Genomic DNA, 27,323 nt, shown 5'->3' with positions numbered 1-27,323 from the left:
CTGCCTCCTGGGTTCAAGCGATTCTCCTGCCTCAGCCTCCCGAGTAGCTGGGATTACAGGCACCCACCACCACGCCTGGCTAATTTTTGTATTTTTAGTAGAGATGGGGTTCCATCATGTTGGCCAGTCTGGTCTCGAACTTCCGATCTCAAGTGATCTGCCCACTTTGGCCTCCTAAAGTGCCGGGATTACAGGCATGAGCCACCACGCCCGTCTAGGCATTGTTCTTACTTAAGGATAAGGGAACTGAGGCAGAGGGAGGATGAAATGATGTCATTCAGGTCCTGAAACTAAGACTGGGTGGAGGCAGGACTTGAACGCAAGTTGTTTGGACTGGGACCCGATGCTCTGAGCCCACTTCCACCCGGTGTTTACAGAAGTCCAAGGAAGAAGCTAAGGGCCAAACTAGGTCAAGAGGGGAGGGAATGGAGCAGACAAAAGTGCCCAGATGTGGAGATAAGCAAGAAAGACGCACCCTGCTGGGCCAGGCTTCTCTGGCTGATCCAATGTGTCATGGGCCTGAGCTAGTGGCTGTGGGCACAAAAGACTTATTTCCCCTGGCAGAAAAGAATTCCTGGCTGCTATGGGCAGCAGATTTCTCATGTGGATGATTGGAAATATTTACAGTGCCGCAGGAAATGCTGGAGGAAGAGTAGTTCTGGTGGGCTGAGGGTGGAACAGAGGGGGCGATCAGCTTGGATGAGTTGAGCTGGAGATGCCTGGGACATAAGTAAGTTGAGGAGAGTGGAGAAAAGAGTTTGGGCTCTGGAGCCAGGTGCAGAGTTGGCAGTCATTGTAATGGGGGCTGAAATGGGGGAGACTGGAAAGAAATCATTCCTTCTGCTAATAGGAGTTGAAAGGTTCACCTGCTCATCTTTGAACTCTGCAGTGGACAGGGATGGGGGTCGTGTTCCTGGGTTCAGTGGATCCTGAAGAAGAAAACAAGGTTATTTTTGAAATGGGTTATCTGTGTCATTGTATGATCTCTCTTGTCAAACACACAAGACACACACCTACCAAAGATCATAAAAGATGCATTTTTAAAGCCCCAGTGTGTATATTAACTTACATAGAATAACCTGATTAGCTTTGAAGGCTGTTGGCTTAAAGAGAATGAAGATTTCCAAGTAAAAGCAGAGGAGGAATGCTCGATGTCACTGAGAACTCAAGGAGAATTTCCTTCCAGTGAAGTTTCAAAAAAACCAAAGGAAGAAGCAGCCTCTGATTATATAATTTCTACCTGGGCAAGTAAAAATCTTTGATTATCTATTTATGTCCTGCCAATTCCAGGGCCCAGAGGAAATCAAGCCAGCCTAAAAGAAACTAATTTTGACCACTTCTTTTCCTCCCTCTTGTTTCGTGGCCTCGTTAACCTCAAGGAGTTTGCCTGTGAGTGCTTCAGGCTAATGTGGGAGTCGGCGTAGGCAGATTCCGGAGGAGCAGGCGAGACCAGAGAGGAAGGAACTGAGATGCAGGGAAAGAAACAGTGATGCCACTACCCAACCAGGGATTTGACAGCCAAGAAGATTCTTTTTGTTTGTTACGGTATTTTTTTTTTTTTTTTTTTTTTTTTTTTTTTTGAGACAGGGTCTTGCTCTGTCACCCAGGCTGGAGAGTGCAATCATGGTTTGCTGCAGCCTTAACCTCTGGGCTCAGGCAATCCTCCCACCTCAGCCTTCGGAGTAGCTGAGACTACAAGCACACATCACCCTGTGTGGCTAATTTTTTTTTTTTTTTTTTAGAGAGAGATTAGTTCTTGCTATGTTGCCCAGGCCGGTCTCGAACTCCTGGGCTCAAGTGTGGTCTCGAACTCCTGGGCTCAAGTGGTCCTCCCACCTTGGCATCCCAAAATGTTGAGATTACAGGTGTGAGCCACTGCGCCTGGCCTGAGAAGATTCTTATAAACCTAGTGTTTCCCCAAGAATTCTTGGAGTAAATAAGGAAAAATATATGAGACCGTCTGAAGTTTTAGAGGAAGTGAGGGTTCACCACTCACACGTTTTAGAGGGAGCGAGGGCCTCATAACTGCACATCTGCCCCTCCCACCTCCTAGTTCTGTTTGCCCTGTTGTCTTACTCATTTGCAGGAAGAACAGTTTCTGGAAAGTGGGTGTTGCAGGAAAGCTGAGGAGGTGGCAGGCTTCAACTCATAACAGGGTGTCCACCTTAAACACATATTTGACCTTCTCCTTGGATAAACAATGTAGAAGCAGGCCCAGGGACATGTGTCATTTCATGAACCTGATCTTGCCCAGATTTACTTCTATGAACGATCTTCGACGAGGCACTTTGAAAAACTGCAGCCACACTTTGAGGCCACTGGGGTCCCACTGCGTAGATCACCCCTTCAGTGTTCTAAATGGAACTGGGGATCAAATCAACAAGATGTAGGAAACGTATTTAAAAAGGGAAAAGGTGTAACATGGTCTCATAACTCATTAGAGAATGAGATTTTCATGAGATGTCTTTGAAAGAGAAAATCCTTGTACAAAACACGCAACAGCTGTATCAACTAAAACAATTACCTTTTGAGATTCGTAGGGGGCATATCACGTAGGTGGAGCAGAGATTTGTATATTTATCTCTGAACTTGATTTGATTTTAATATTATTCTGTCACTTATGCACAGTTCCCAAATGTCTTGTCAGGAAGAGCCAGTTATTAAGCCGCTGAAAGTGTCTTATAAAAATAGCAGACAATCTAAACTGTGAATCACTCCATGGAGCCCCAGTGGTGTGAGCACGAGCAGATTCTGCCATGAGTTAAACAATTGTGCAAACATGTGCTCCACATCCTTTCTGTGCCGGATTCAGTGCTAGCCCTGGGGTGAGCGAAGATTAATAAGGTGTAGCCTGTATCTGAAAAGAATTCACATCCCAGTGAGAAAGGAGCAAACAGATTTTGAAAATACTATACACAAGAAGGTTAAACTATTAGAGATGAGTTAGAAGGGATCACTCTGAAGTTGTGTTGATGAAGTATGGTTCTGTACAAAGTGCTATGAGAACATGGAAGAAGGAAAATTAATCCAACTTAAGGGTGCCTGGCAAACTTCAAGGCAGAGACATTTGAATGGTCCCTTGAAGGATGAATAAGAGTTTGAAAGCAACAAGGGAATTTTTTCAGCAGGGGGAACAACACGGGGTAAGGTTTGGAGGCATGACTCTACACAGCTAATGAGGGATCAGAGAAGAGCTTTGTATGACTGGACAGCATGGTGTATGTGACAGGGACAAAGGGTGAGGCTGGGAAAGAAAGCAGGAGTGTTTAGGCAAAGCCAGTGTAAACAGGAGCCCAGAAGGTTCTCAGGTTAGGAAGGGTGCAAGGAGGTTGGTGTTTTACTTGGATTCTTCTGATGGTCTGTGAGCTGCAGAGCAGGGCAGCACAACGAGGGCCATCTTTAATATGACACATGGTGTTGTCATTGTTTTACTTACTAACTCAGAAGATTAGCCCATTTCCTGATGTCTTTTGCTTAGTCTCAGGGAGTGATTATACTTGAAAACGGACATTGGCAAACTATAGCCATATCAAATTTGACCCACCACCTATTTTTGTCAGTAAAGTTGTATTGAACCACAGCCATGACTATTCGTTTCGTGTTGTCTATGGCTGATCATTGCACTAGGACTGATTTCACAGCAGAGTTGCATAGCTGCAACAGAGACTGATGCACAAGACCTGAAATATTTATGATATGGTGCTTTACGGAAAAAGCTTGCTGACCCTTGACTTTTGGTTCTCCAAAATCATTGCCATCTTTCCCATCAGACCAGAAACTTGGAAGACTACCTAGAAGGTTTGCCTTATTACCTTCTGTACTGCTTACCTCTGCCTTTATCAAGTGGCCAAATTCAACTGCTCTCACAAAGTCAGTTGTGGAGTATAGGGCAGAGGATCACATTTAAAAAAAAAAAAAAAGACACAGAGAGAGAGAGACAGTGAATTCTAGAAACTGAGCAAGTCTTGTCAAGCCACTTCATCTCTTCTCTGCAAAAGTCCCTACGTATGAGGTCAGCAGCCTTCCATGACCCCAAGTATACTGACTGCAGCATTATTCGAGAACCTTTTTATCACATCCTCATTGGGAAGACAGAACTGATTAGGTAGTTGTGTTGGTCAAACAGCTGCCCCCACAGCATGTGCATGAATGGGTTGACATCAATCTTACGGAAATATCTAATGTGCTCCTATAAGACTGAAGACTTACTCCTGTCCTGTTCAGCATTTTCACTGGCATAAATGAACTAGAAACCATGTTTCTCAATGTGGGGTTTACCCATAGCTACAGGATGGAGGACGGCTAAAAGTGGCATTGATATGTCAGAATCCGTGTTCCAAAGAAATCTTGATGAACTAGAGTAGTGGTCAGAATGTACTCTCTGCCACAGAAGCAGTCTCTCCTAAATGAAGAATGTAGGACCCTAGCAAAATATCTGATATTTTCAGATCCTGGGGCAAGAGTACAAATGGAGACCAGCCTGCCATACATCCAAATATTTGGAAGTTACAAATCAAGACAACAAGCTAAACAAAATGTGCTGTATCCTCCTACCTTGACAAATAGACTTTCTTCAACACCTGGAAGTCCAGGTTCAAATTCAGAATTCTCTGACTCCTCGGAGTCTTAATGCTGTAACATGGCAGTGTGGGAGAGCAGTGCCTCATCCCACCCAACCCCCAACTTTCAACCCTTCTTTCTATTTTCTAGCCTGCTCCTGGACTCCTCCGCAATGTGTCTCCAGTTGCTTCCCCTTTACTGCACATCAGTGATATCTGTCATTTGGTGCCATTTGTTTGGCTCTGCTCTCTGGCTTCTCTCTTTAACTCCAATTTCTGCCTCTGATTAACTTGTTTCTAGCTTTTTCAGGCAACCCCTGGTCTCATGCTTATATCTGGCACAATCCCCAGAAAATAATGTCCCTGATGGAGTCACCCCTGGGCCTGGAAAAACAATCTGGTCAATTGCCACCTGCCTTCCAGCTCCTGGATCTTATATGATAATCCCTGACCAGCATCTTAGATGAAAACTGCTTCTTCCCACTCCCACCACCCATGCCAGTGGCTCTTGAACTTAAGGACAAAGGATGAACATATATTTCAGCAAATCTGGGGCAGAAGTCCCACTGACAAGCAATATATTTCTTTGAATTATAGTGTTTTTATTTTCAAAAGGTCACATGCTTTAGAGAAGATGTTTTAATCATTGAAATATTATTATGTATAACGTACCTTCTAAAAAGTACACAGAAAATAGACATACAGCTTAAGAAATTATCACAAAATTTATAACTTCCAGATAAACAAATGCTTCACTATCTTCTCCTCAAAGGAAACCAACCACTTTTCTGACCGCTAATACTATTATTTGGTTTTGCCTGTTTTTGAATTTTATGTAAATATAATCAAGCACTACAAATTCCTTCGTATATGGTTTCTTTCATTCAACATAATGTTTGTGAGATTCATCTGTGGTGCCCTGTGTGGTCTTTGGTTACTCATTTTCATGCCGTGTAGTATGCCAATAGTATAGTATACTCAATATATGTATATATGAGTACACCAACATTTATTTATGTTTATCATTGTTGATGGGCATTTAAGTTGTATCCCATTGTTATTATATATAAACCTGCCATGAACAGTCTTACAAATATCTGTTGGTACATGTGAGCATGAATTTGGGGCATATATATCTAGAAGTGAATTACTGGATGATGGTTTTTACATATTTCAACGTATTTCAACTCTCTGATAGTTCAAAGATCTTTCCAGAGTGGTTGAACCAATCTGCACTCCCATCTCTAGTCTATAGGAATTCTTTCTTGTTCCACACTTTCAGATTTATTTTCTTTCTTCTCCACGAGACACTCATGTTCATTTCCATGTTGAAAATTTACAGAATTTTTTGCCAAAAAGGGGAAATGAATCTTGTGGAAGATGTACCAAGTTTATTCTTGTGCCTTCAACTGCCACAGAGTTGAAGGAGTTCAGTTGTGCATCAACCACATTGACCTCTTGGAGTTTCTTCTTTCAGTTTCATGACTTTCTAACCTTTTGCTAAACTGTTTACCACTTATGGAACAGTGTACCTTCTCTGTCCAGCATAGTGCCTGCCACCTTATTGGCTGAGTCTGAAGACTGATTCACTGCTGACCTTCAATCCATTTTGAAAAGACAGCATTTATCTGGATAATTTTACTTTGATTAGAGGTTCATCTGATTGTGGCTTTGATTAGTCCCTAAGTCCCTTCAAAGGTAACAGACCATGCACTTCTTTCATATGTACTTCCATCACCTGAAAGAATACTTGGGACCCCACGGGGAGCAGTCAGTATTTGCTAACCGACTGCCTGGCTCAGTGTAGCTTAAAATCCATCTTTATTTTTATATGATAGTTTAAATGATTTAATGAGTGGCTGTCACTGACAAGGCACTTGGGGAGTGTGCATAAAATGACACAATAATATAAAAATAAAGCTTTGCTCAGAGACTAATACACAGAATTGCCTTCCGTGTACATACTGCTCTTTATACTAGAGGAAACAATTCTTCCTTTGGTCAAGTCGAATTGTTTCCATTGATAAAAATAAGTAAATCCACATTCTCTCCTACTGCTTTATTTGAATGCTTACAAAAACAGGCATCATATATAATATTCATGTCAGCAATGAATATGCAGAAAGTGCTGCATCTCTTTATTTAGGAATTTTAAACATTGCAGTCATGTTCATCATGGTGACTGTGGGCTTTTATATCTAAGACAGACTCGTTTCTCAAAGTCATATTTAAATATCTCAAACAGTAATGTTGGCCTCTTGGGTACTGCACAACAGACAACTGAAGAAGGAAGGTTAACCTCTCCAGAAAAAAAAAAAAAAAAAAAAAGTAAAGAAACAGCACAGCTGTGGATATTTCACGTTTAGAAAGCAGCGGGCACAGGGGAAAGAAGAACAGAGAATTCTAGGGGAGCCAAGTTTGCAATGAGAATCTGGATGTTGGCTTCATCTTAGAGCAGAGTGTGGGAGCTGTTCTCTAATTTAATGACGCTCTAAGTGAGGTATACACTTTTTTCTCGGTTCCATGTTTTATAGACAACATTTCTCTTCTGTTCCTTTCAATAACCTAAACTGACAATCCGAATGGTTAGCCAGACGCAAGCACACGCACAGTTTCATACCTGTGACTTTGCTCCAGGTTTTAGATCTTACAATAGTTTCATTCATTCATTTGTTCTTTCATTTAAAAAAATTGTTCGTTTAAAAAAATTAAATGGCCAGGCAACAAATACTTAACCCAGCACCTACTATACACCAAGTGCTATGCTTGGTGCTTAGGATACAATGATATGTCATAACCAGACATTATTTAATTAAGTACACAAACAACTGTAAAAGTACATCAGTGGGAGTGCTCTGAAGAAACAAGTTGGTGCAGTGGAAATGTATACTAGAAGGATCTGCCTTAATCAGGGAGGTCTGGGAAGTGTCCTTTGGGAATGATGACTGAGGAAGTGACGATCTGTATATGAGCCAGTGCCTTACCTAAGTGAAGCGGGCTGCGGGGGTGGAAAAAAAATGAAAACAGCTCGTGCAAAGGCCCTGTGGTGGGAAAGCATAATGCACATGATGACTAGCATGAAGGTCAGCGTGGGAGGACGGGGGAGGGCAAAGGGTGTGGGCAGTACCTTGTGGGCCCTTGCGGAGTGTTGTCCTTATCCTAACAGCAAAGCGGACCCATGTGGAAGAATCGGTGGACAACGGGGAAGGACCCAGTTTTTTGGTGTGGGTTGTGGAAGCATACCCGGAAGCGTACTGGAAAGTGCTGTAGAATTTCTTGTTCTTGCCTCGACACAGTCCCTGGCTGGCATCTTGACTCAATTACAGGTGTCCCCCAACAGCCGTTAGCTGCCGAGCAGGCTGGTCTCCCAGTCCGGAGTGGATAATGGGGAGGGTGCTGGGGTGGCAGAGGGACACGCTCCAGTAGGCCGGCTCGGCTCTCTCTTCTGCACACAATGAACAGCCTGTGCTTGCTGCTTGCAGATCTGAACGTGTTTAGCCATAACAGTCTGACAGGGAAGCCTGGTTTCAACTTTAATAGAACACAGGGCACCCAACCAAGTTGGCATAATCTCTCTCCTGAGAGGTGATGTGTGGCCTTTGCGTGCCGGGCCTTCGATTTACAACCAGGATTAAATATAGATAAATTCAAAATGTAAATGCTCTTGACTCCATTTATAATTCTAATAATAAAATACATCATAATAGCATTTTCGTACTCCAGATATTCAACATTTATATTTAAAAGGTCTGCAAAATCTTTTGGGGTCAAGCTATTGTAATTCATAGCATGTTAAGATAGCAATAAACCTCGCAGGGGCAGAATCGGGGGCCACAGGGTAGGAAGGGGGAAGGAAAGTGTCCTGAATAGTAACAGTGATTGTCATAGAGCTGGGTTTCAACCTTGGCACTCGTGACATTTGGGGCCATGTCATTCTTGGTCGTGGAGGTTGCCCTGTGCCTTGTATGATGTTGAACAACACCCCTGACCTTTACCCACCAGATACCACTAGCACACATCTCCCCCATCCCCAGTTGTGACAACCAAATGTATCTCCAGACGTTGCCAAATGCCTCCTGGGAGACAAAATCCTCCCTACTTTTGAACACTGTATAGAGGACGCATAATTAGTACACCTGGTATAGAAGGTTTTGTGGAATAAAAACAAGCATGGCCAATAATTCGAGGATTGTTTTAATAAGAAAAGAGTTCTATACCATGTGGTTAGAGGTTTTCAACCTTAAATAAGTTTTGCTTTCCAAACTATTGAAACGCCTAGCATGTACATGGAAATGCCTCCACTCCAGCCTCACTAGAAACTCCCAGCTGAGGGGCAGACCTCATTCCATTCACTGAGGAAAGTGGAGCTTAGGATTCTGCAAGTCAACTTTTTAATTTAAAGTTTGAAATGCAAAAACAGCCTTGCTATTTCTTCATCTGCAGAGGAACAAAAAAGGAAACGGTTGTTTGCTCCCTGTGCTCTTCAGACTTTAAATATTTCTCCTACCTCAGTTTTGGTGGGAGATGGGAAGGTATTAAAAGCTAGAATAGAATCATTTGGATGCTTAACTGTAGTCTGGAGGAATTGGAAAAGCTTTGCAAAATTTCCCAAGAGAGTGAAGCTCTCTGACAGGGGTCGACTGCCCGGCGTCCTCTGCTCGGACAGAAATCACCATCCAGCTGGGGCTGCTGCAAACATGTGGGCTGAAGATACTCGACTTCCTGCCTTTTTGCCATGCTAGAGGTGTGTGACCTTGAAAAATGGCCAGATCTCCTTGGATCTTCACAGTCTTTTTTTCTGAAAATAAAACTAAAAGCAATCGCTGAATCCCTCACCAGACTGTGGTGAGGTTTAATGAGATTGCAACTGGGGGTCTGGCATTATGGTTTGAGGAGTGTGACTTCACCTTGAGGCTATCAGGTCTTTCCCAGTATTTGGTCTATTTCTTTTCCTTTTTTCTTTTTCTTTTTGAGACAGAGTCTCGCTCTGTCGCCAGGCTGGAGTGCAGTGGTACAATCTTGGCTCACTGCAACCTCCGACTACCTGGTTCAAGTGATTCTCCTGCCTCAGCCTCCTGAGTAGCTGGAATTACAGGCACGTGCCACCACACCCAGCTAATTTTTGTATTTTTAGTAGAGATGAGGTTTCACCGTGTTGACCAGGAGGGTGTCGATCTCCTGACCTTGTGATCCACCCGCCTAGGCCTCCCAAAATGCGGGGATTACAGGCACGAGCCACCATGCCTGGCCTATTTGCCCTATTTCTTTTGGTAAATTGGTTAGGTCCACAGATGTTTATTTTATATAATCGGAGATGCAAGATGCTTCACAGAAACACTAAACACCATAAATTTAAATCTGGTGAGTTGAGATTAGGTATAGATGAATTTGAACCCATTATATAGATAGATGTAGAGATATAATTCATATAGCTATAGATAACATATGTAATAGATATTTTATGTAGGTAAAGATATGAATCTTTGAATAAATTCATAATGAGAATAATAAAATACTACCTAAAAATATCACCATGACTTCCATGGTTTGAAAAAGCTTTTGGTATTTTAGATTAGAAATTATAAACTGTATCTACTGTCTTCACTGGGATGGCCCTAATGAAATACCACAGACTGGGTGGCTTATAAACAACAGAAATTTATTTCCCAGTTCTAGAGGCTGGGAAGTCCAAGATCAACGTGCCAGTAAATTTGGTATCTGGTGAGGGCCTACTTCCTGGTTCACAGATGGTGCCTTTTCACTGTGTCCTCACGTGGTGGAAGGGGAGGAGGAAGCTCTCTGGAGACTCTTTTTATAAGGGTACTAATCCCATTCATGAGGGCAGAGCCTTCATGACCTCATCACCTCCTGAAGGCTCAGCTCCTAATACCATCGCTTTGGGGACTGGATTTTAATGAATGAATTTTGCAGAGAAGGGACAAAAACATTCAGATCATAGCGTATACTAAAAATGTGAATGGAGTTAGAAAACCTTAGTTGGTCTGAATATCAGAAAGCTCTAGAGAACAGTCCCCCCAGGCAGCCTGCATGTATATCTTGTGAAGGAGAATTTACCTACAGCCCCTGAAGGAACACAGAAAGAGGGATCTTGTTTTGTCTTTGTGGCTCTGTGCTACTTAAAGCAGGAGGATTAAGCAGGAAAATGTCGGTTGGTTTATATTAAGGCTAAAGACTGATCCCTGACTAATGTTGAAATTAGCCAGCTAAACTTGGGTTAGTCCAAAGGGTAAAGAAAGTAATAAAATAAGACCAACGTCTTTTAAACTGGAGTATGATTTGGGAACTTTCCAGTGGCAGTAGCATGGGATGTCTGTCTGGAAGAGGGCAGGGGGGTGAAGACCTGACTCTCAGAAGTGTCTGTGCAATGAGCTGTAAGACTTTCATCCCCGTCCAAAATTGATACCAATAACCCCACACATCTGTGTAGTTTGCAAAGCACTTTCTCAGCCACCATTTCATATAATCCTCAGGACAATCCTGAAAGTTGCTACCATTATTTTCGATGGATAAAGCCAGCTCAGATGGGTCAAGAAACTTATTCAAGGGCCTTTGATTGATAATTTGTGGAGTATCAGCTAGAACCAATCTACCCCACATGCCAAGTTCCTTCTCTTAAAAAAAAAAGGAGAAAAAAATTCCCCTAAAAATGTAGAATAAAATAAATATGGAAAGTAGTCAGGAATCAGGTGAAGAGTTAAGAATCAATAGAGTGGTTTTGTTTGCTTTTAAAAAAGTTTCTTCCCTTCCACCTCACCACCCTTCCCTCTCTACTTTTCTGACAGTGGTCTTGATGTAAGTTCATATTTCATTTTAGAAAGATAAGAAGCCTGGCATGGTGGCTGTGCCCGTCGTCCTAGCAACTCAGCAGGCTGAGGTGGGAAGATCACTTGAGCCCAGGAATTTGAGACCAGCCTGAGCAACATAGTGAGACCCTGTGCTCACGTTTTTTTTTTTTTTAAAAAACTAGCCAGGTATGGTGGCTGTGCTTGTAGTCCTAGCTACTCAGGAGGCTGAGGTGGGAGGATCACTCGAGCCCAGGAGTTCGAGGCTGCAGTGAGCTGTGATCACACTACTGCATTCCAGTCAGGCTGACAGTCTTGTAAGGAAAAAAAAAAAAAAAAGGTTTGGAAAACCTCTCTCCAGCATTGAAACTTCCTGTAGGCTAGTATGTGTGTCCAAGCAGTGCAGGTTGTGGTTTTAATCACCATGATGTCTCCAAGGATTGTGTCTGTCCTCCTGTGTATGGAGATTCCAATTTATTGGTTTTAAGATGTGGTGAACAAAAGTCTGTTCTCGTAGTCGACCAAGGGGATGTAGGCCACGAAGGCATGAATCTTAAGTACATGACCACCTAACTCACGCTGAAGCCACACTCACTGCATCTGAGCAGGTGCCACTTTCGCTTCTTGTTTTTTATTTTTAAATTTCCTAAGTTTTGTTTGGTTTTTACCTTCCCCTGGTTTGGCAGATGCATTTGTACTTTTTGGAGAGATATTTATACCATTCGTGTTAAAGGTATTTTTTTTTCTAAATGGTATCCTGTCAACAGTACATTGAGGATACAATTTAGGAACTCAAAATGCGTTTAAACACAACTTAGCAAATGTTATGTCTCATCATTTGGCATTTGGCCTCTGCAAACTCATTTTATTGAATGCCATAATCAATATTCCTGATTTGAAATACTTCCTTTTATCTTTTGTCTTGAAGGTAATATTTTTTTAAAAAGGTACCCTGTTTGACTTTCTTCTAAATAACACCCCCCCCTCAAAATATTCTTGATTGCTACAGTCATTCATACATATTTATCTCCGTCTATGTATCCTCATTATCTATCTATCTAAACAAAAACTGCTTAATCTAGGAAGGTGCTAAGACAGAGCCTTACAGTACTAGGCCCCCAGAGAGATCATGTGCTTGTGGCATCTGGTAAGTGACACATGGGCTTTCCTCTCCCAAGCAAGACATCTAGTTGTCACCCGTCAATCTGCTCAACCAGTTACGGAGTAAGTCGGCTGCCTCTCCACTTCACTCAGCTATGAGAGAGTTAATTATTGAATATGTTTTCTAAGCACATTGGGTTCCCTAGAGAAAGTGTGCCACATAAATATATATAAATGAATTATTAATTAAAGTTTAAGCAGATTACTTGGTGAGTTCTTTCTTAACTGCCCCATTTTCCTAACGAGGTGTTTTGAAGTTACTATCTAGATTTGGTATCTCGCCCCTCCTTCTTTCCCATGCCTTCTCCTTCTTCCCCTCCTTAATTTCCAATTCTGCTTAATTCTCTTTCCTTTCTGTCAGCTTTGTCAGTGCCTACCATATTGTGGGCACTCAGGCAATCACAATGATTTAACGCCAGATCTATAGGTAAAAGCCTTCATTAACTTCAACAGGCGTCATAAGCTCCTAAGAACTCTAGGGTGAGATTAATAATTAGATAATGATTCTAATGTGCTATGAAAATGAGAAGCCAAGCTCATGAAATGCTGAGCATGGTGTGGTTATCAGCAGTAGAGGAAACCCTTGTTTACCAACCCCTTTTCCCTGATCTGTTTCAAGTAAAACGAGAGATCCCAGATAGTTTAAAAATTAATATAAATCAAATCAAACCCCTCCCACAATGTTGACTTGTCTATCATCAGCCAGAACAATACAAAGAGATTGCAATTTAAGAGCCTGGTTTGGAGGTTGGTTGGATTCTCTTTGAGGGAACTGTGGACTAATTTAGATGGAGTATGAGGGAGCAGCATAATTGCTTATTGAATGTTGATGTCCAAATCCTAGTTATTCCTTTACCGGAGATTAAGGGGAATTAGAGAACAGTTCACGTCCATCCTGCTAAACCTGACCCAGTTTATTTACACTGTAATCTTACTTCAGAGCATGAGAAGTAAAATGAGCTGCTCTTATCAATTAATAGCTGAAGAAAAATTTAGATTTCAAGCTCAATGTAAGAGCTACTTATTCCAAAGCACTACAGAAATGAAGAGGTGCTTCCTTTTAGGCCAGGAGCGGGGAGGGGAGGGAGGAAGCGCTGAAGAGAATTTGTTTCTTTCCTTCCTAAGAGTTTGAATTACTGTGCAATCTTGGATTTTCTAGTGACCTGTGTGAAAGCCCTGGGGCTAAGGCAGACCTATAATGGATCTATTTCTGAAAGGTTCAGCAGTATTGGAGTTTAAAACAGCAGTCGTGATACCTGCAAGTAATGAGGTCAGTGCTTCCTTCTGCATCTAGGAGGCCATTGGTCACAGCCTGCATGGCCTCTCAAAGTACAGAAGTGGGCAAGTCCCTCCTTGGCCCACTTCCACAATTCTCCAGGGTAGCCAGTCCTATACTTAGCAGACACAGAAGTCGCTCTAGGGATATGAGATAAACGGTCAGCTAAAGACCCTACACTTTCTCTCAAATCTCCCTGCCCTGCCATGCCCACCCCACCTGCAGCACCACATTCCACTATTAGACATTCACTTCTCTGAGTTAAGCCGTTGTTCCACATTCAAATACCTCTAGGAGGTACAATACATCGTGTTTACCAGTCATTAGTAATTTAGTACAAATATTTGTTGTTTGTTGGATTGACACATAACATGCATTGATCAGAGGCAGGGAGTGGGAAGATGTACTTGAGTGCAAGGCTGCCTTTCTACTGACTACCCCACTCCTCTGAACCTCAGTGTACACACCAGGAAACCAGGGCATTAGATCAGCAGATGTCCAGCGTCATTTCCATTCCCAGCACTGTGTATCTCTGATAGTTGTGGGAAGGGGCACAGATACAACCATGGTGATGAGTCGGGGGGTGCCTGGATGTGAGGACGACGGTAGGAGCCTGAGACACAACATAATGAGCACGGAAATTTTATAAGAAGCTTGGGAACTTTGAGTTGCTTTATATCAGCCTGTAGCCTTGGGTCTAGGCTCCAGAGTTCAGCACAGAGCCTGGAACACAATAGGGGCCCAATAACATTAGATGGAAAAGGACGGGAAAATAACAACTATCTATGTATTCATTTTCTGGGACTGCTGGGAAAAATGAGCACACACTGGGCAGTTTGAAATGAGGAAATGTATTGTCTCAGTTCTGAAAGGTAGGAGCCCAACACCGAGGTACTGGCAAGGCCGTTCTCCCTCTGAAACCTTGAGAGGAGCATCCTTCTGCCTCTTCCAGGTTCTGGTTGCCCCAAGCACACCTTGGCTTGTGGCATCCTGGCTCCAGTCTCTGCCTCCCATGGCCATCTTTTCTCTGGCTCTTCACACCGTCATACCCTGTGTATGTGTCTATGTCCACATCCACATCGTCCACATTTCCTCCTCCTCCTCCTTCTTCTTCTTCTTCTTTTTTTTTTTTGAGACAGAGTCCCACTTTGTCACCCAGGCTGGAGTGAAGTGGCACGATTTTGGCTCACTGCAATCTCTGCCTCCCAGGTTTAAGCAATTCTCCTGCCTCAGCCTCCAGAGTACCTGGGATTACAGGCACATGCGACTATACTGGTTAATTTTTGTATTTTTAGTAGAGACAAGGTTTCACCATGTTGGCCAGGCTGGTCTCCAACTCCTGACCTCAAGTGATACACCCGCCTCAGCCTCCCAAAATGTTGGGATTATAGGCATGAGCCACCATGCCTGGCCGCAAATTTCCATCTTCTTATAAAGATACCAGTCATATTGCATGAGGGTTCACCTTATGCCTTTTTTTTTTTTTTTCCCTGAGACAGAGTCTTGCTCTTTCACCCAGGCTGGAGTGCAGTGGTACGATCTCAGCTCACTGCAACCTCTGCCTTCCAGGTTCAAGTGCTTCTTCTGCCTCAGCTTCCCAAATAGCTGGGATTACAGGCATGTGCTGCCACGCCTGGCTAAATTTTGTATTTTTAGTAGAAACGGATTTCACCATGTTGGTCAGGCTGGTCTTGAACTCCTGGCCTTAAGTGATCCACCCGCCTCAGCCTCCCAAAGTGCTGGGATTACAGGCGTGAGCCACCATGCTCGGCCTACCTTCTGACTTTATCTTAACTTAATGACACCTGTATGAACCCTATTTCTAAATAAAGTCACATTCACAAGTATTGAGGATTAGGACTCTGACATATCCTTTTAGGGAACACAGTTCAACCCATAACAGCCTCCTTCACAGAACTGTTGCAAACATGAACTGAAATGTGAAATGTCTTGGTGACTGGAAAGTGTTTATGCAAATGTAGGCAAAGGAACTCAGCTGGGATTTGAGTCTGGCCCTGTCTCCCAACGATCAGGCTACCTGCAGACTCTCAGCATAGAAGCCTCAATTTAGGGGTGTGAAGACTAATGAGGGAGAAAGAGTATAGAAAATGAGGTCAAGTCATGAAAGACAAATTTCATTACCTTCAAAGAGTTGCCTGTGCCCACTGTGGGTCCCAAGTGAGGGAGGTGACCGCAAATACCCCATGTGACAACTTAGACGTCCTAGAATGAGACCAGCCTTGCCTGCTTATTGATGCCACACTGGAGAGAATAGGAATCACTGATTCACTCATTTTTATGTTTTTTATTATTATAGACTGTGAAGACGCTGTTAGTGAAAAAAAAAAAGCTTTAATAAGCACCAGTAATGCATAAACACCACACTACACAGAAGACAGACAAGGTTCCTGACATCTCAGAGTGTGGGTTCTAAAGGACACCCGGACAGTCATGCATGAATTTTGTCTACTTTTTTCCTTTTTTGCGGGGTGGCGAGGAGCGGGTAGCATCAGGGAAGAGTTGCATTCTAATTGGTTATGAACTACAGGTCTAAATTTCAATTCTGGCCTGAATAGTAATTTTTCCTGAAGGTTTGAATAAATCATCCAATCTGCTTCGGTTTCAACTATTTTCAGCATTTCTATTTTAATCATTAATTCTGACTGCTAAGGACCCCGGAGTCACCGAGCCTGTTTGCGACTTAATTTGGGATGGGAATGAGGCAGGAGGAGAAGGTGCTGAGAAGCAAACAGGAGAAAATGGGCTTGACCTGGAATTTTGAAAGATTTGGTGCAGATACAAGGGATGTTTTCTTATTAGTGATAGCTGTAATTCTTTGTTTTGCTCTGGCAAGGTGGATTATAGAATTTGCACAAATAGTTTTGGTGAAGATAGGAGAAATTCTCATGTAAGGAAGACAGTTTAATTTTCATTCTGATTTGACTGCAAAGAGACAATTGGATGAACCCTACATTAAGGTAAATCACAGAATCTCAAGATAATAAATGCCTTAATCCATTCTGCTTCCCTCTTTGCTTTGAATGGTAAGAAGCTCAGAGCTGATTATACTGTCCCGTTAAATACTCAGGGCACTGTTTCAGTTATCTATTGCTATAAACAAACTACCCTCAAACTTACTGGCTCAAAACAACACTTTATTTTTTTTATTTTTTTATTTTTTTGAGACGGAGTCTCGCTCTGTCGCCCGGGCTGGAGCGCAGTGGCCGGATCTCAGCTCACTGCAAGCTCCGCCTCCCGGGTTCACGCCATTCTCCTGCCTCAGCCTCTGGAGTAGCTGGGACTACAGGCGCCCGCCACCTCGCCCGGCTAGATTTTTGTATTTTTTTAGTAGAGACGGGGTTTCACCGTGTTAGCCAGGATGGTCTCGATCTCCTGACCTCGTGATCCGCCCATCTCGGCCTCCCAAAGTGCTGGGATTACAGGCTTGAGCCACCGCGCCCGGCCAACACTTTATTTTTATCTTCCATGGTTCCGTAAGCTGACAGGACTCAGCTGGGCACTTCTTGCTTGCAAATTCTCATGCAGTTTCAGTGGGATGGTGGCTAGGGTTGGAGTCATCTGAAGACTCAACGGGGACAGATGTTCAAGATGGTTTGCTCATTCACGTTTGGTACCTGGGCTGGGCTGACCCGGATGGTTGGAGGCTGACTGAGCACCTCTCTCTCCATCCATGTGGCTAGCTTAGGCCCTCTCACAACCTGCTGGTAGCTGTATGGTGGCTGACTTCCGGGGGGAAGAACTGGGGAAACACTTCCCTTGGGGTCATAATGGGAGATGTGGTTCACGAGTGGGGTCATCATTAGAGACATATCACCACAGGTATTTATAAATCTTTTAAAAATGTTTCATGGTCTTATAAGAGCTGTATCTTTCCTTGTGAGCCTTTTTTGGAAGTTAGCAAGTATGAATAATACACACACAATGCTTTACTCTTGTCTAAGGCTCAACAATTTACCACCACCCTCACTATGCTACCTTACCTGGCCTTCACAACACTGTGTAAACAGGTAGATTAACTTTGTCCCATTTTTACAGACACAGAGACTGAGGCCTAAAGATTAGTGATCTTCCCAAGCTAGCCCAGCTATGATGAGGGGGTTGCCCTGGACAAATGTGTCTGACATAGAAATCTATGTTCTCAAGCAGCTGGTGAAGTGCTGGCAGAGGCCTAAACCTAAAACCCAGATGTGACCTCTTTTCCCCAGCATGCACCTGGTTGCCTCTCCATTGGCCCTTCGTAGCAAGAGTTTGATGTAGTGACATGGGCACTAGTTCTTGAGCAAAATTACCAGAATCCAAACTGCCTCTGCCACCTCCTGGCTGTGGACCTGGGATCTTTCCTACGTCTCTGTTTCTTCATTTGTAAAAGGAGGCTGATGATAGTAACAGTGTCTACCTCTCCGGGTTGCCAAGAGAATTACATGAATGAAGGCCTCAAAGTAATACTCGGTAAGAACTGAAAAAGAAACCTCTCCATGAAAAGCTGTAGAGATAAGTGGCTATTAAGAGGACCCCGTTCTAGCTGCCTCTTCTCTGTGTGTTTCTTGATTTTATATGGACTTTACTAAGCATCGCAGCTGATCATGATGTTTCATTGTGCTTGATATTACATATTATCAGATGGACTAAAAGCCCTAAATCAATGTTAATGCCTACCCAGGATTGCGATTGGAGCTGCAGGATGCAGTTATAAAATATGCCTATGAATTATAGGCACAACCTGTCTTTCCCCAAGCTCTCATGTGCACTCAGTCTCTTTTCAATTATTTATAGTGACATTCTCTCCCTCGGTGCCCATTCACTCTTCTGTTACTCATTGTCCCAACTGGATCTGGACATTCACCCTTAACTTCTCTCTACTCTATTCATTTTTCAAACGCATGTTCTTCTCAACATGCTCACTCGAAGATCAAAGATCAAAGATGTCCTTATATCTTTTTTTTTTTTTTTCCGGAGTGTCGCTCTGTCACCCAGGCTGCAGTGCAGTGGCACGATCTCGGCTCACTGCAACCTCCACCTGCTGGGTTCAAGCAATTCTCGTGCCTCAGCCTCCTGAGTAGCTGGGACCACAGGTGCACGCCACCATTCCCAGCTAATTTTTTTGTATTTTTAGTAGATACGGGGTTTCACCATGCTGGCCAGGCTGGTCTCAAACTCCTGACCTCGTGATCCACCTGCCTCAGCCTCCCAAAGTGCAGGGATTACAGGCGTGAGCCACTGCACCTGGTCCGGAAGATGTCCTTACATCTATGGACACATGCCCTTGATCTTCTACATCCTGTGTACTTTCCTTCCCCAAACACCCAGTACACAGGGACTTCTGTGCTCACTGAGCCTGAAATCCCTGCTTCTTATCCCAATACCCCCAAGGATGGCAGAAGTTTCTGCAACTATGGCGGTGGGGCAGGATGCAGACCTGGGTATGAATAAGGAGGCCCTTGACATCTGGTTGCACCTGCCTGGAAATGTTCAGCTCACAGAGCTTTCCCTTAATGGCCCAAGAGGGTCAGAGAATGGATTTCCCTGCTGCCCACCTGGACACTGCACAAGTAAGTCATGGGCTGTCCAGAGAGCTTATGTCAGTAGCTGCTGCTTAAGAGGGAAAGTGCTCCTGACACAGGGGAGGGCTTGGCTAAGGGAAGCTGCCTGCTTTTTCCCCCAGCTCAGGGTGGGGGAAAGAATTGAGCTGAATATGCACCTATTCCGAAGGGCAAAGAGCCAAAAATAACTAGGAGCAACAGCATTTCATCTGACAGGCCCAGAAATAGAGCTCATTTTGGAGCATGCCAGGGCTATAGACCGAGTGATTCCAAGACCTTCAGCATCCCATAAAAATACACGGAAAAGCTTTCAGTTTACACAAATGCTTCCTTTTCCTCCTTTACCACAACTTCCCAAGGCAAGGGCTCTGTGGCCCATAGGAAGAGAGTCTGCAGAGTCAGGGATTTGAGGCTCAAAGGACGGGATCTGAGGATAAGGAGATGAGGATGGCATCTGATGGGATGTTCTACGGAAGGAAGAAGCAAGAAGTAACTGTTAAACATGGAGAATCTGAAACAAGGAGAAACAGACAGGAGATAGATTTAGGGAAGGTAATGGCTGGGGGCCACAAGAAAATGCTGCCCATAAAACAATGGCATGCAGGATTTGTCTAGATCCCAGAGGTCACCTTTGGCAGAAAGAAAGGCCATGGTTTTCCTATTGGGATGGGGAGTGTGCTGCCTGACAGCAATCGTCTATTTTTGCTTTACTCTCTTCTATTTTTGCTTTCTTCTCTTTTATTTTGATATAAAAGGCAAATGTCACGGTTCATTCATTTTCATTCTGAATAACTGAAATTACAGGAAGGAGGGAGGGGGAAGAAAGGAGAAGACTGTAGAATTATAGAGAAACTTGAGTGTGGAAATAGCCATATTCTAATGGGAAGAGACTGGGGAGACAACAATGAATTAAAAAGGAAAAGAAGGAAGGGAGGGAGGAAGAAAGAGGAAAAAATGAAAAAGGAAGATGTTGGATTCAACTTTATTCAGTGAATATGTTCAAGAGTGTTCTATGTACAAGGCATGGGGGTACAGAGAAATGGTTAAGAAGCAACCTCTGCTTTCAGAGAGCATATAGTCTACTGGAGGAGAACAGGCCAACTAACATACCCAATATAAGGGAGAGTTAGCCAATGGCCACTTAGGGTTACAGGCAATGCCTGGTGGGGGCACAGAGAACCAACCCATTTGCGTTTTGACCTGAGGCCATGAGGGAAGATTCCCTAAAACTGGCAGCATTTGCCTGGGTCTCAGAGATTTATGTGGGAGGGTAAGTGGATGGAAGGAACACTCTCTACTCCTGCAAAATGCCTTCCTACCCACCTCCTGTAATCCGGAGGTCATATGTCTCTGCAGGGGCAGATCTCTTTGCCCTAGACATCCTTAGCATATAGAAATGGGGTTTCCAAGTGCTGACATGGACAGAGCCACTCCAAAGGTAAGTTTTTACTGATCCACAGCAAAATGCAACAACACATAAAGACAAGACAGAAGTAAAATATTCAGATTAAAGAACAGCATTTTTTTTTCTTTTTTTTAAGACAAGGTCTCACTCTGTCACCCAGGCTGGAGTGCAATGGTGTGATTAGAGCTCAGTGCAGCCTTGACCTCCTGAGCTCAAGCGATCCTCCCACCTCAGCTTCCTGAGTAGCTGGGACTGCAGGCACACACCACTACACCTGGCTAATTTTTGTATTTTTAGTAGAGACAGGGTTTCGCCATGTTGCCCAGGCTGGTCACGAACTTCTGGGCTCAAGTGACCTACCAAAGTGCTGAGATTACAAGTATGAGCCGTGGCACCTAACCCAGTCTTTACTTGGAATGTTAGGCTCTTCGTAATTTTTTTTTGTTGTTGAGACGGAGTCTCACTCTGTCGCCCAGGCTGGAGTGCAGTGGCGCGATCTCGGCTCACTGCAAGCTCCACCTCCCGGGTTCACACCATTCTCCTGCCTCAGCCTCCCGAGTAGCTGGGACTACAGGCGCCCGCCACTATGCCCAGCTAATTTGTTTTGTATTTTAGTAGAGACGGGGTTTCACCATGTTAGCCAGGATGGTCTCGATCTCCTGACCTCATGATCCGCCCGTCTCAGCCTCCCAAAGGCTCTTCGTAATTTTTTGATGGTAACAGGCCTTGTCTTTTTAATGAAATGATACTGACAGAAGATAGTATATGCAGTTGGTTTATAAAAACTATTTTTGGTCAGTAAGGTAATCGTTGACCAAGTGCATTGGTCCCTGAGACGTGACTGATCTTAAGCCATTTTGGGCCGGGCACGGTGGCTCATGCCTGTAATCCCAGCACTTTGGGAGGCCTAGGTGGGTGGATCACGAGGTCAGGAGTTCAAGACCAACCTGACCAACATGGTGAAACCCCTGTCTCTACTAAAAATACAAAAATTAGCTGGGCATGGTGGCGGGTGCCTGTAATTCCAGCTACTCAAGAGGCTTGAGGCAGGAGAATCAAACCCAGGGAGTGGAGGTTGCAGTGAGCTGAGATCATGCCACTGCACTCCAGCCTGGGCATCCGTCTCAAAAAAAAAAAAAAAAAAAAAAAAGGAAAGAAAGAAAGAAAAGAAAAGAAAAGGAAAAAGAAAAAAAAATTTTCAGAGCCTCAGAACACCTGGCCTGGAATACTATGATGTGCCACCTAGGCATGCAGATGCAGTGCTTTCTCCAGCCCCTCCCTCCAGGCCTCTGGAGTCTCATCCTAGGGGCGGGTGGTGATGAGCTCAGGACTCTGTGCCTTTGTCCTTTTCCCGTGTTGAGGTGTGGAATTGGTCCCTTTCCAAGGGCATGTGATAAACTGACTCACACCAAGGCAGTAATAAGGGAGGCCAATCTCCCCCTGGGGCCTTCAACTTTTAGTGGAGTATTAAAACTTAATTTAACCTGATGAATTGTAATGGTGAGATTTCAAGCCTTTCCATGGGACGATGAGAAAATATATTTCTTTTAAAATAAAGGGCTTTCTTCTGAAATCAGACAACGCCCTCTCAATGACTGACACAAACTGCTGGAGAGATGCAAGAGTGAGGGCTGATTCTGTCTTCTGGATCAAAATGTCTCACTCCCCCATGAAAAGAAACCCTGACTTTTTCTCTCCCCCTCTCCAATACAGGATGAAACAGTTAATTCCATCAGCTCTAGCCCAGGATGAGAGAGTAACTCACACATACCTCTTAGAAGACCAAACTCTAGCAGGTTTTCTGCACGCCTGATGCTCCTTGTAGAAATAGAGCCATTCTGCCTACTTCTGGAATCCTGGGGCCTCTGGTGGTACCCAATCCACAGTAGGAACACAATAGGGGATGAGTAAGAAGGGAGAAGTGAGCGGTTGGATATGGCAGGTTAGAAACAGCCCAGCCCCCAATGGGGCGCTCTGTTACCTACACTTAGGTAAACCCAAACCCTCAAAGCTCACAAAGCCTTGAAAACTCCCAATTCCATGAATCCTGATTACAAACAACCAGAAGGAACCGTTTGGCTCCCTGAAGACCAACAGAGTCTGTGTGCAATGTGGGAGGAGAGAAACTTCCGACAGTGGCCCAGGAAGACAGGTGGCAACCCTAGAAATGCTGCAATGCCTGTTGAAGCCCCTTTCCCCTGAACTGGCCGACAGTTTTCCTTCCACATACATTAAAAGTATAGTCTGTATTTTGACCTGATGGAAAAGATATAGACAGGATCTGGGACAAAGCCACCAAATCTTTTGTTCCCTTGGACACTCGATAGAATAAATGGTTTTCCATGTCACACAGGAGAATGCTAAGTGCTTTGTTTCTGCAGAAGTGGAAAAGAGATAGTGGGAACGTCTGTCAAAACCCCCAAAATGCTTTAATGTGGTGGCAGCTGGCTGGGAGGAGCAGGAGCCCAGTTTCCTAAAAGCCAATAGTTCTGGAAATGGAGGAGGGCTGTTTGAACCAGCGCGTTAGCATCACCCAGGAGCTTGTTAGAAAGGTACAATCTGAAGTCCCTCCCAGGACCAACTGAGTCAGAAATTCTAGGGCTGGAGTCCAGGAATCTGTGTTTTAACAATCCCTCCAGGTAATTCTGAAGTTTGAGAACCGTGTAATAAGGCCAGCGGACTCACACAGGTCCACAGCTCTTAGGTGACCTAAAAAAAAGTGGATGACAGCTGAGGAGCCGCCATGCCCGGTATGACCAGGCCTGTACTGAGCAGCTGAGGGCGCATCCAGGCACAGGGGATGCCCACGCCCGTCAAACTACCCTGGGCACCCCGTCTCACCAGCAGCCTCTCCCCGACGTCTGTTGTGACTTGACCTATGCTCGTGGCACAGGGAAAGGGCTGTGGCCTCCCAGGCTCCCAGGCTATTGTTCCAATCCGCACAAATCTACCAGTGCCAAAGGGAAGCTTCTGCGAACTTTGGAAGGTGGATTAACTGTTTCAGAGCAGCAGCTGCGGGCCCAGATAGTTGTCGGAGCCGCTAGACACAGCCAAGCGCTTCCCTGAACGCCAAAGCCGGCGGCAAGCTGGTGGTCCCGCCGCCCGGCGGTCCTTCTCCGCCAGGCCCCAGAACCCGGGTCCGAGAGCAGCCGGTCTCAACCTGCGTCCCCAAGGCCCAGGATGTGTCCTGGTTTTTTAAAAAGCTGTTTGCGCACTTCTAGGGCCTCACCCCTTTTATTTGGGGCTCCAGTATTACTGTATTGACCTAATTAATTCATTTTCTTTTCTGTCCAAAGTGGAAGCTGGAGCACAGGGATGCAAATCAAATACAAACCCGTCCTGGGTGCCAATACTCTGGACAATTAAAACAAAGAGCGCAGTGGTGGCGGCGGCGGCGGCACCACACAAAACCCTCGGGAAACATCCAGAACGTGCCGCGAACCAGCCGGCAGGGTGGGGCGCAGCCGGGCTGCAAACGTGCCAGGAAGGAGGCGGTTCTAACCCCGCAGGTGGACAGGTGGAGGTTGGCAGGGGTCAAAATCCATCCTGAAGGCCTGGGAGCCGGGCAGCTGCGCAGCACAACTCCAGGGGGCACACTCGCCCTGCGCCCTGCGGGAATGGCGCCCCGGCCAAAAAAGCAACCAGACAAAACCCATTGCACGGGCGGGAACTGGGCTGTGCGACCGGCAAAAGGGTGGGTGGGAGAAGGAGAATGCGGGAGCAAGGAAGAGGATGGGAAGGGAGAAAGAGGAAAGGGAGGAAAAGGAGAAAGTGAAAAAGAGAGGGGGTTTGGGAGCGGGAGGGGAGAGGGAAGAGGGAGCCGGAGGAGAGGAGGGGGATCGCGGAGAGCAGGAGCGGGGAAGGGGGCGGGGGAGGAGCGGAGAGAAAGGGAAAGGGGGGTGCTCCGGGGCCCAGCCACCCGGGCGGGGGGTGGCAGCGGCCAGGGGCGGGACCCGGGTCGGTGCCCACCTGCGTGGGCGCCCATTGCCCGGAGGGGTGGAAGCCCGGGGGCCGAAGGGAGCGGCCGGGAGGCGGGCTGGGCAGGGAGGCAGAGGGGAGGGAGGGGACGGGGACTGGGAGGCGGGGAGGAGCCGGCGCTCGGCTGGGGCTGCGGGGGCGGCGACGGCGGGAGCGGCAGTGGCGGCGGCGGCGGCGGGTCCGGAGGTGGTGGCAGGTGGCCCCGCGCGCGGCGGCCGGCCGGGCCGGGGGCGGGCGGGAAGGTGGCGCCTCGGGCGGGGGCCGGTCCTTGCACCAGGTGACCTGTTCCGGCCCGGATCCGGGCGGCCTCGCCATGCAGCGGCGCGGCGCTGGGCTTGGGTGGCCGAGGCAGCAGCAGCAGCAACCCCCGCCGCCCGCGGTCTGCCCCCGGGCCGCAGCCATGGCCCCCCCGAGTGGCGGCGTCCCCCCGGGCCTCGGCGGCCGCCCTGCCTGCGCGCTGCTCCTCCTCTGCTACCTGGTGAGCGCCGGACCCTGCCCGGGTCCTCCTCTCCGCGCGGGGCCCCGGGGACGCGGGTGGGGGCGGCCGGGGACACCCGCCACGCGGGGCGGGGACGCCGCTGCTAGTTTTCTCTCTTCCTCGCCGTTGCGCTCCGGGCGCTCCCGGCACCTGGGATGGGTACCCCGGGCGTGGAGAAGGGCGCGTGGACCGGACTTGCCGCGCTGCTGTCTCGTTCGTGCCCATTCCTCTCCCTCCCAGACTCTCTCTAGACCCGGGTCGGATTCCCCTCGAGACTCCTTCTTGTCCTCGACTCCACCCGGGAGCCTCGCCGCCGGGAGTTCGCTCTCCGCCTCGCCGCGCGCGGTCTCCAGCCCCCCCACCCCCGCAACCCCCCACCCCTTCTGGGCTTCCCTCTCAATCTACTCGCAGCTCCTTTCCTTCCCGTGCCCAACTTCGCCTCTTTCTCTTGTCGCCTGCCACCCGCCTCGACCCTCCTTTTAGTTTCCACCGGGTCCTCCCGGCCCGGACGATTTTCTGCCAACGCACCTCGCATCTCCAGCGCTCTTCAACTCCTCCTTGGTCACTCCAGCCAAGTTGCGGATGCCGGAAAGAAATCTAGTTCTCTGTAACACGCTTACCGCCAGAGTGGTGACTTTAGCTGCGTCTTGAACATTGTTATTTCAGAGAATATGTTTGGCTCATGCATGTCAGTTTGCAGTTTGCACACTTCTTGGCTTTTGTTTTAGTCATCAACTAAAGGGCAGTAACCTATTTTTCAAAACCAATTTATTTTAAATACCAGAGTAGTTGAGAGCCCTCAGAACAAGGTGGGGAGAAATTTTCTCAGTTCCTTTGATGGCTTGCTTGCTTCTGTTTTGAGTTCTCCTAAACAATAGTAAATTTACAGAAGGCGACACCCTTCCTGCCCAGCGTACCTTATGTTCCAAAATCCTGCAGAAACCTTGGGTTATCTCGCCATATATTACTCTAAATAAATGAAATGGAAAATGCTGAATCATGAAACTGATGTAATAGGAAATTCACAGAATGCCAAAAAAAAAAAAAAAATGAGCAGTGTCATTGTCCGGAATTCACTTCACTTATGTGGCATTGTCATTATTTGGAGTCTTCCTTTTTGGAAGCTAAAAACTGCTGAGGAGATACTGGCAGGAATTAGAATTTGATTCTGCAGAAATTTGCCACCCAGCCCGTTTCTTTTAACATTTTTTACTACTTGAATGTTTCATTTCTTGAAGCAAGAAGGTGTAAAAATGGAAATTATAATTCTGCCTGTGCATCTACCTGTTGAGCAATCCGTGCTTTTACTCATATTTCAAAATGAGCCAATACCAAATTGTGTGGTTGGGCTTACTTCATATTTTCATAAGAAGTTGACAGTTAACATGAATGATTTTTTTTTACCCAAGAGATATTATTATTTAATATTTATGCCACAAGGTTACAACACACAGGATCATAAATAAAACTGCCATGACAAATGACAAGATTTCAGTTTAAACAGATGATGCCTGTACACAGGGCCCTGCTGGCTACCCACAGAAGCAGAAGTGATGTTGTAGAGTGTTGCGTGAAACATTCATGTACAAATGAGCCGGGCCAGAAAGTTCCACATGGACATCTCAAGACCTGGCAAGGAGGGGGACTACTTCACCACAGTTCAGGAAGTCAGAGTCCGGAGAGCAAAGCCTGAGGGCCTAAGTGGGATCTGCAGATAGAGACGGATGATGATGGAGCAAATATCGCTCATGTGAAAGTTCTGTGTGCACCAAGGGGGGTTAAGAGAACAGGGGGAAAAATGATGCCATGGATAGACTCAAGTGAGATAGTGAAGGGGTGAGGAAGGGCTCCAGAAAGAGTAATTTTAGAAAATACTGTGATGTGGAAAATTACTAGAGCATGGATGAATGTCTTGGCAGATGGGGAAGGAATGGATTTGGGGACCTCATGGTGGGGGGAAATGTCAGTGCTTCCTGCCTCTGCATACTTCCTTCAGATGAACTTCTGATACGCTTACTGTACAAAGAGACTTTGATAAACAAGAGAGCCATTTTGCAAAGGACACAAAAGGCCAACTTAAAAGGTAGTCTCCACATTTTGTT

General features: G+C 45.7%; 1 protein-coding gene and 2 long non-coding RNA genes across 5 annotated transcripts in view; 2 read left to right on the top strand and 1 right to left on the bottom strand.

The window, feature by feature from the left end:
• LOC117085233 overlaps positions 1-24,434 on the top strand; it is a 51,496-nt gene extending 27,062 nt beyond the window's left edge. Inside the window, exon 3 of the long non-coding RNA XR_004437885.1 lies at positions 22,479-24,434. This is a non-coding gene — a long non-coding RNA (uncharacterized LOC117085233). The remainder of the gene's footprint in view (positions 1-22,478) is intronic.
• LOC117085234 lies at positions 5,145-26,248 on the bottom strand. 2 transcript variants are annotated; one of them, XR_004437887.1, is made up of 2 exons: positions 25,750-26,248; positions 5,145-9,357 (listed from the first exon to the last, which is right to left on the bottom strand). It is a non-coding gene; the product is annotated as an uncharacterized LOC117085234 (long non-coding RNA). The 2 variants fall into 2 exon arrangements; XR_004437886.1 differs by lacking the exon at positions 25,750-26,248 and adding an exon at positions 15,942-16,952.
• SEL1L3 (SEL1L family member 3) overlaps positions 24,865-27,323 on the top strand; it is a 117,071-nt gene continuing 114,612 nt past the window's right edge. For both annotated transcript variants that reach the window (XM_033213925.1, XM_033213924.1), the window contains exon 1: positions 24,865-25,221. In XM_033213925.1, coding sequence (XP_033069816.1) covers positions 25,057-25,221 — 165 coding nt within the window. In that variant the 5' untranslated portion in view covers positions 24,865-25,056. The remainder of the gene's footprint in view (positions 25,222-27,323) is intronic.

Source organism: Trachypithecus francoisi, unplaced genomic scaffold, assembly GCF_009764315.1.
Source record: "Trachypithecus francoisi isolate TF-2019V2 unplaced genomic scaffold, Tfra_2.0 Lachesis_group1, whole genome shotgun sequence".
Lineage (NCBI taxonomy): Eukaryota > Metazoa > Chordata > Mammalia > Primates > Cercopithecidae > Trachypithecus > Trachypithecus francoisi.
Note: the sequence above shows the minus strand (reverse complement) of the source record. Positions and strands in the feature narration are given on the sequence as shown.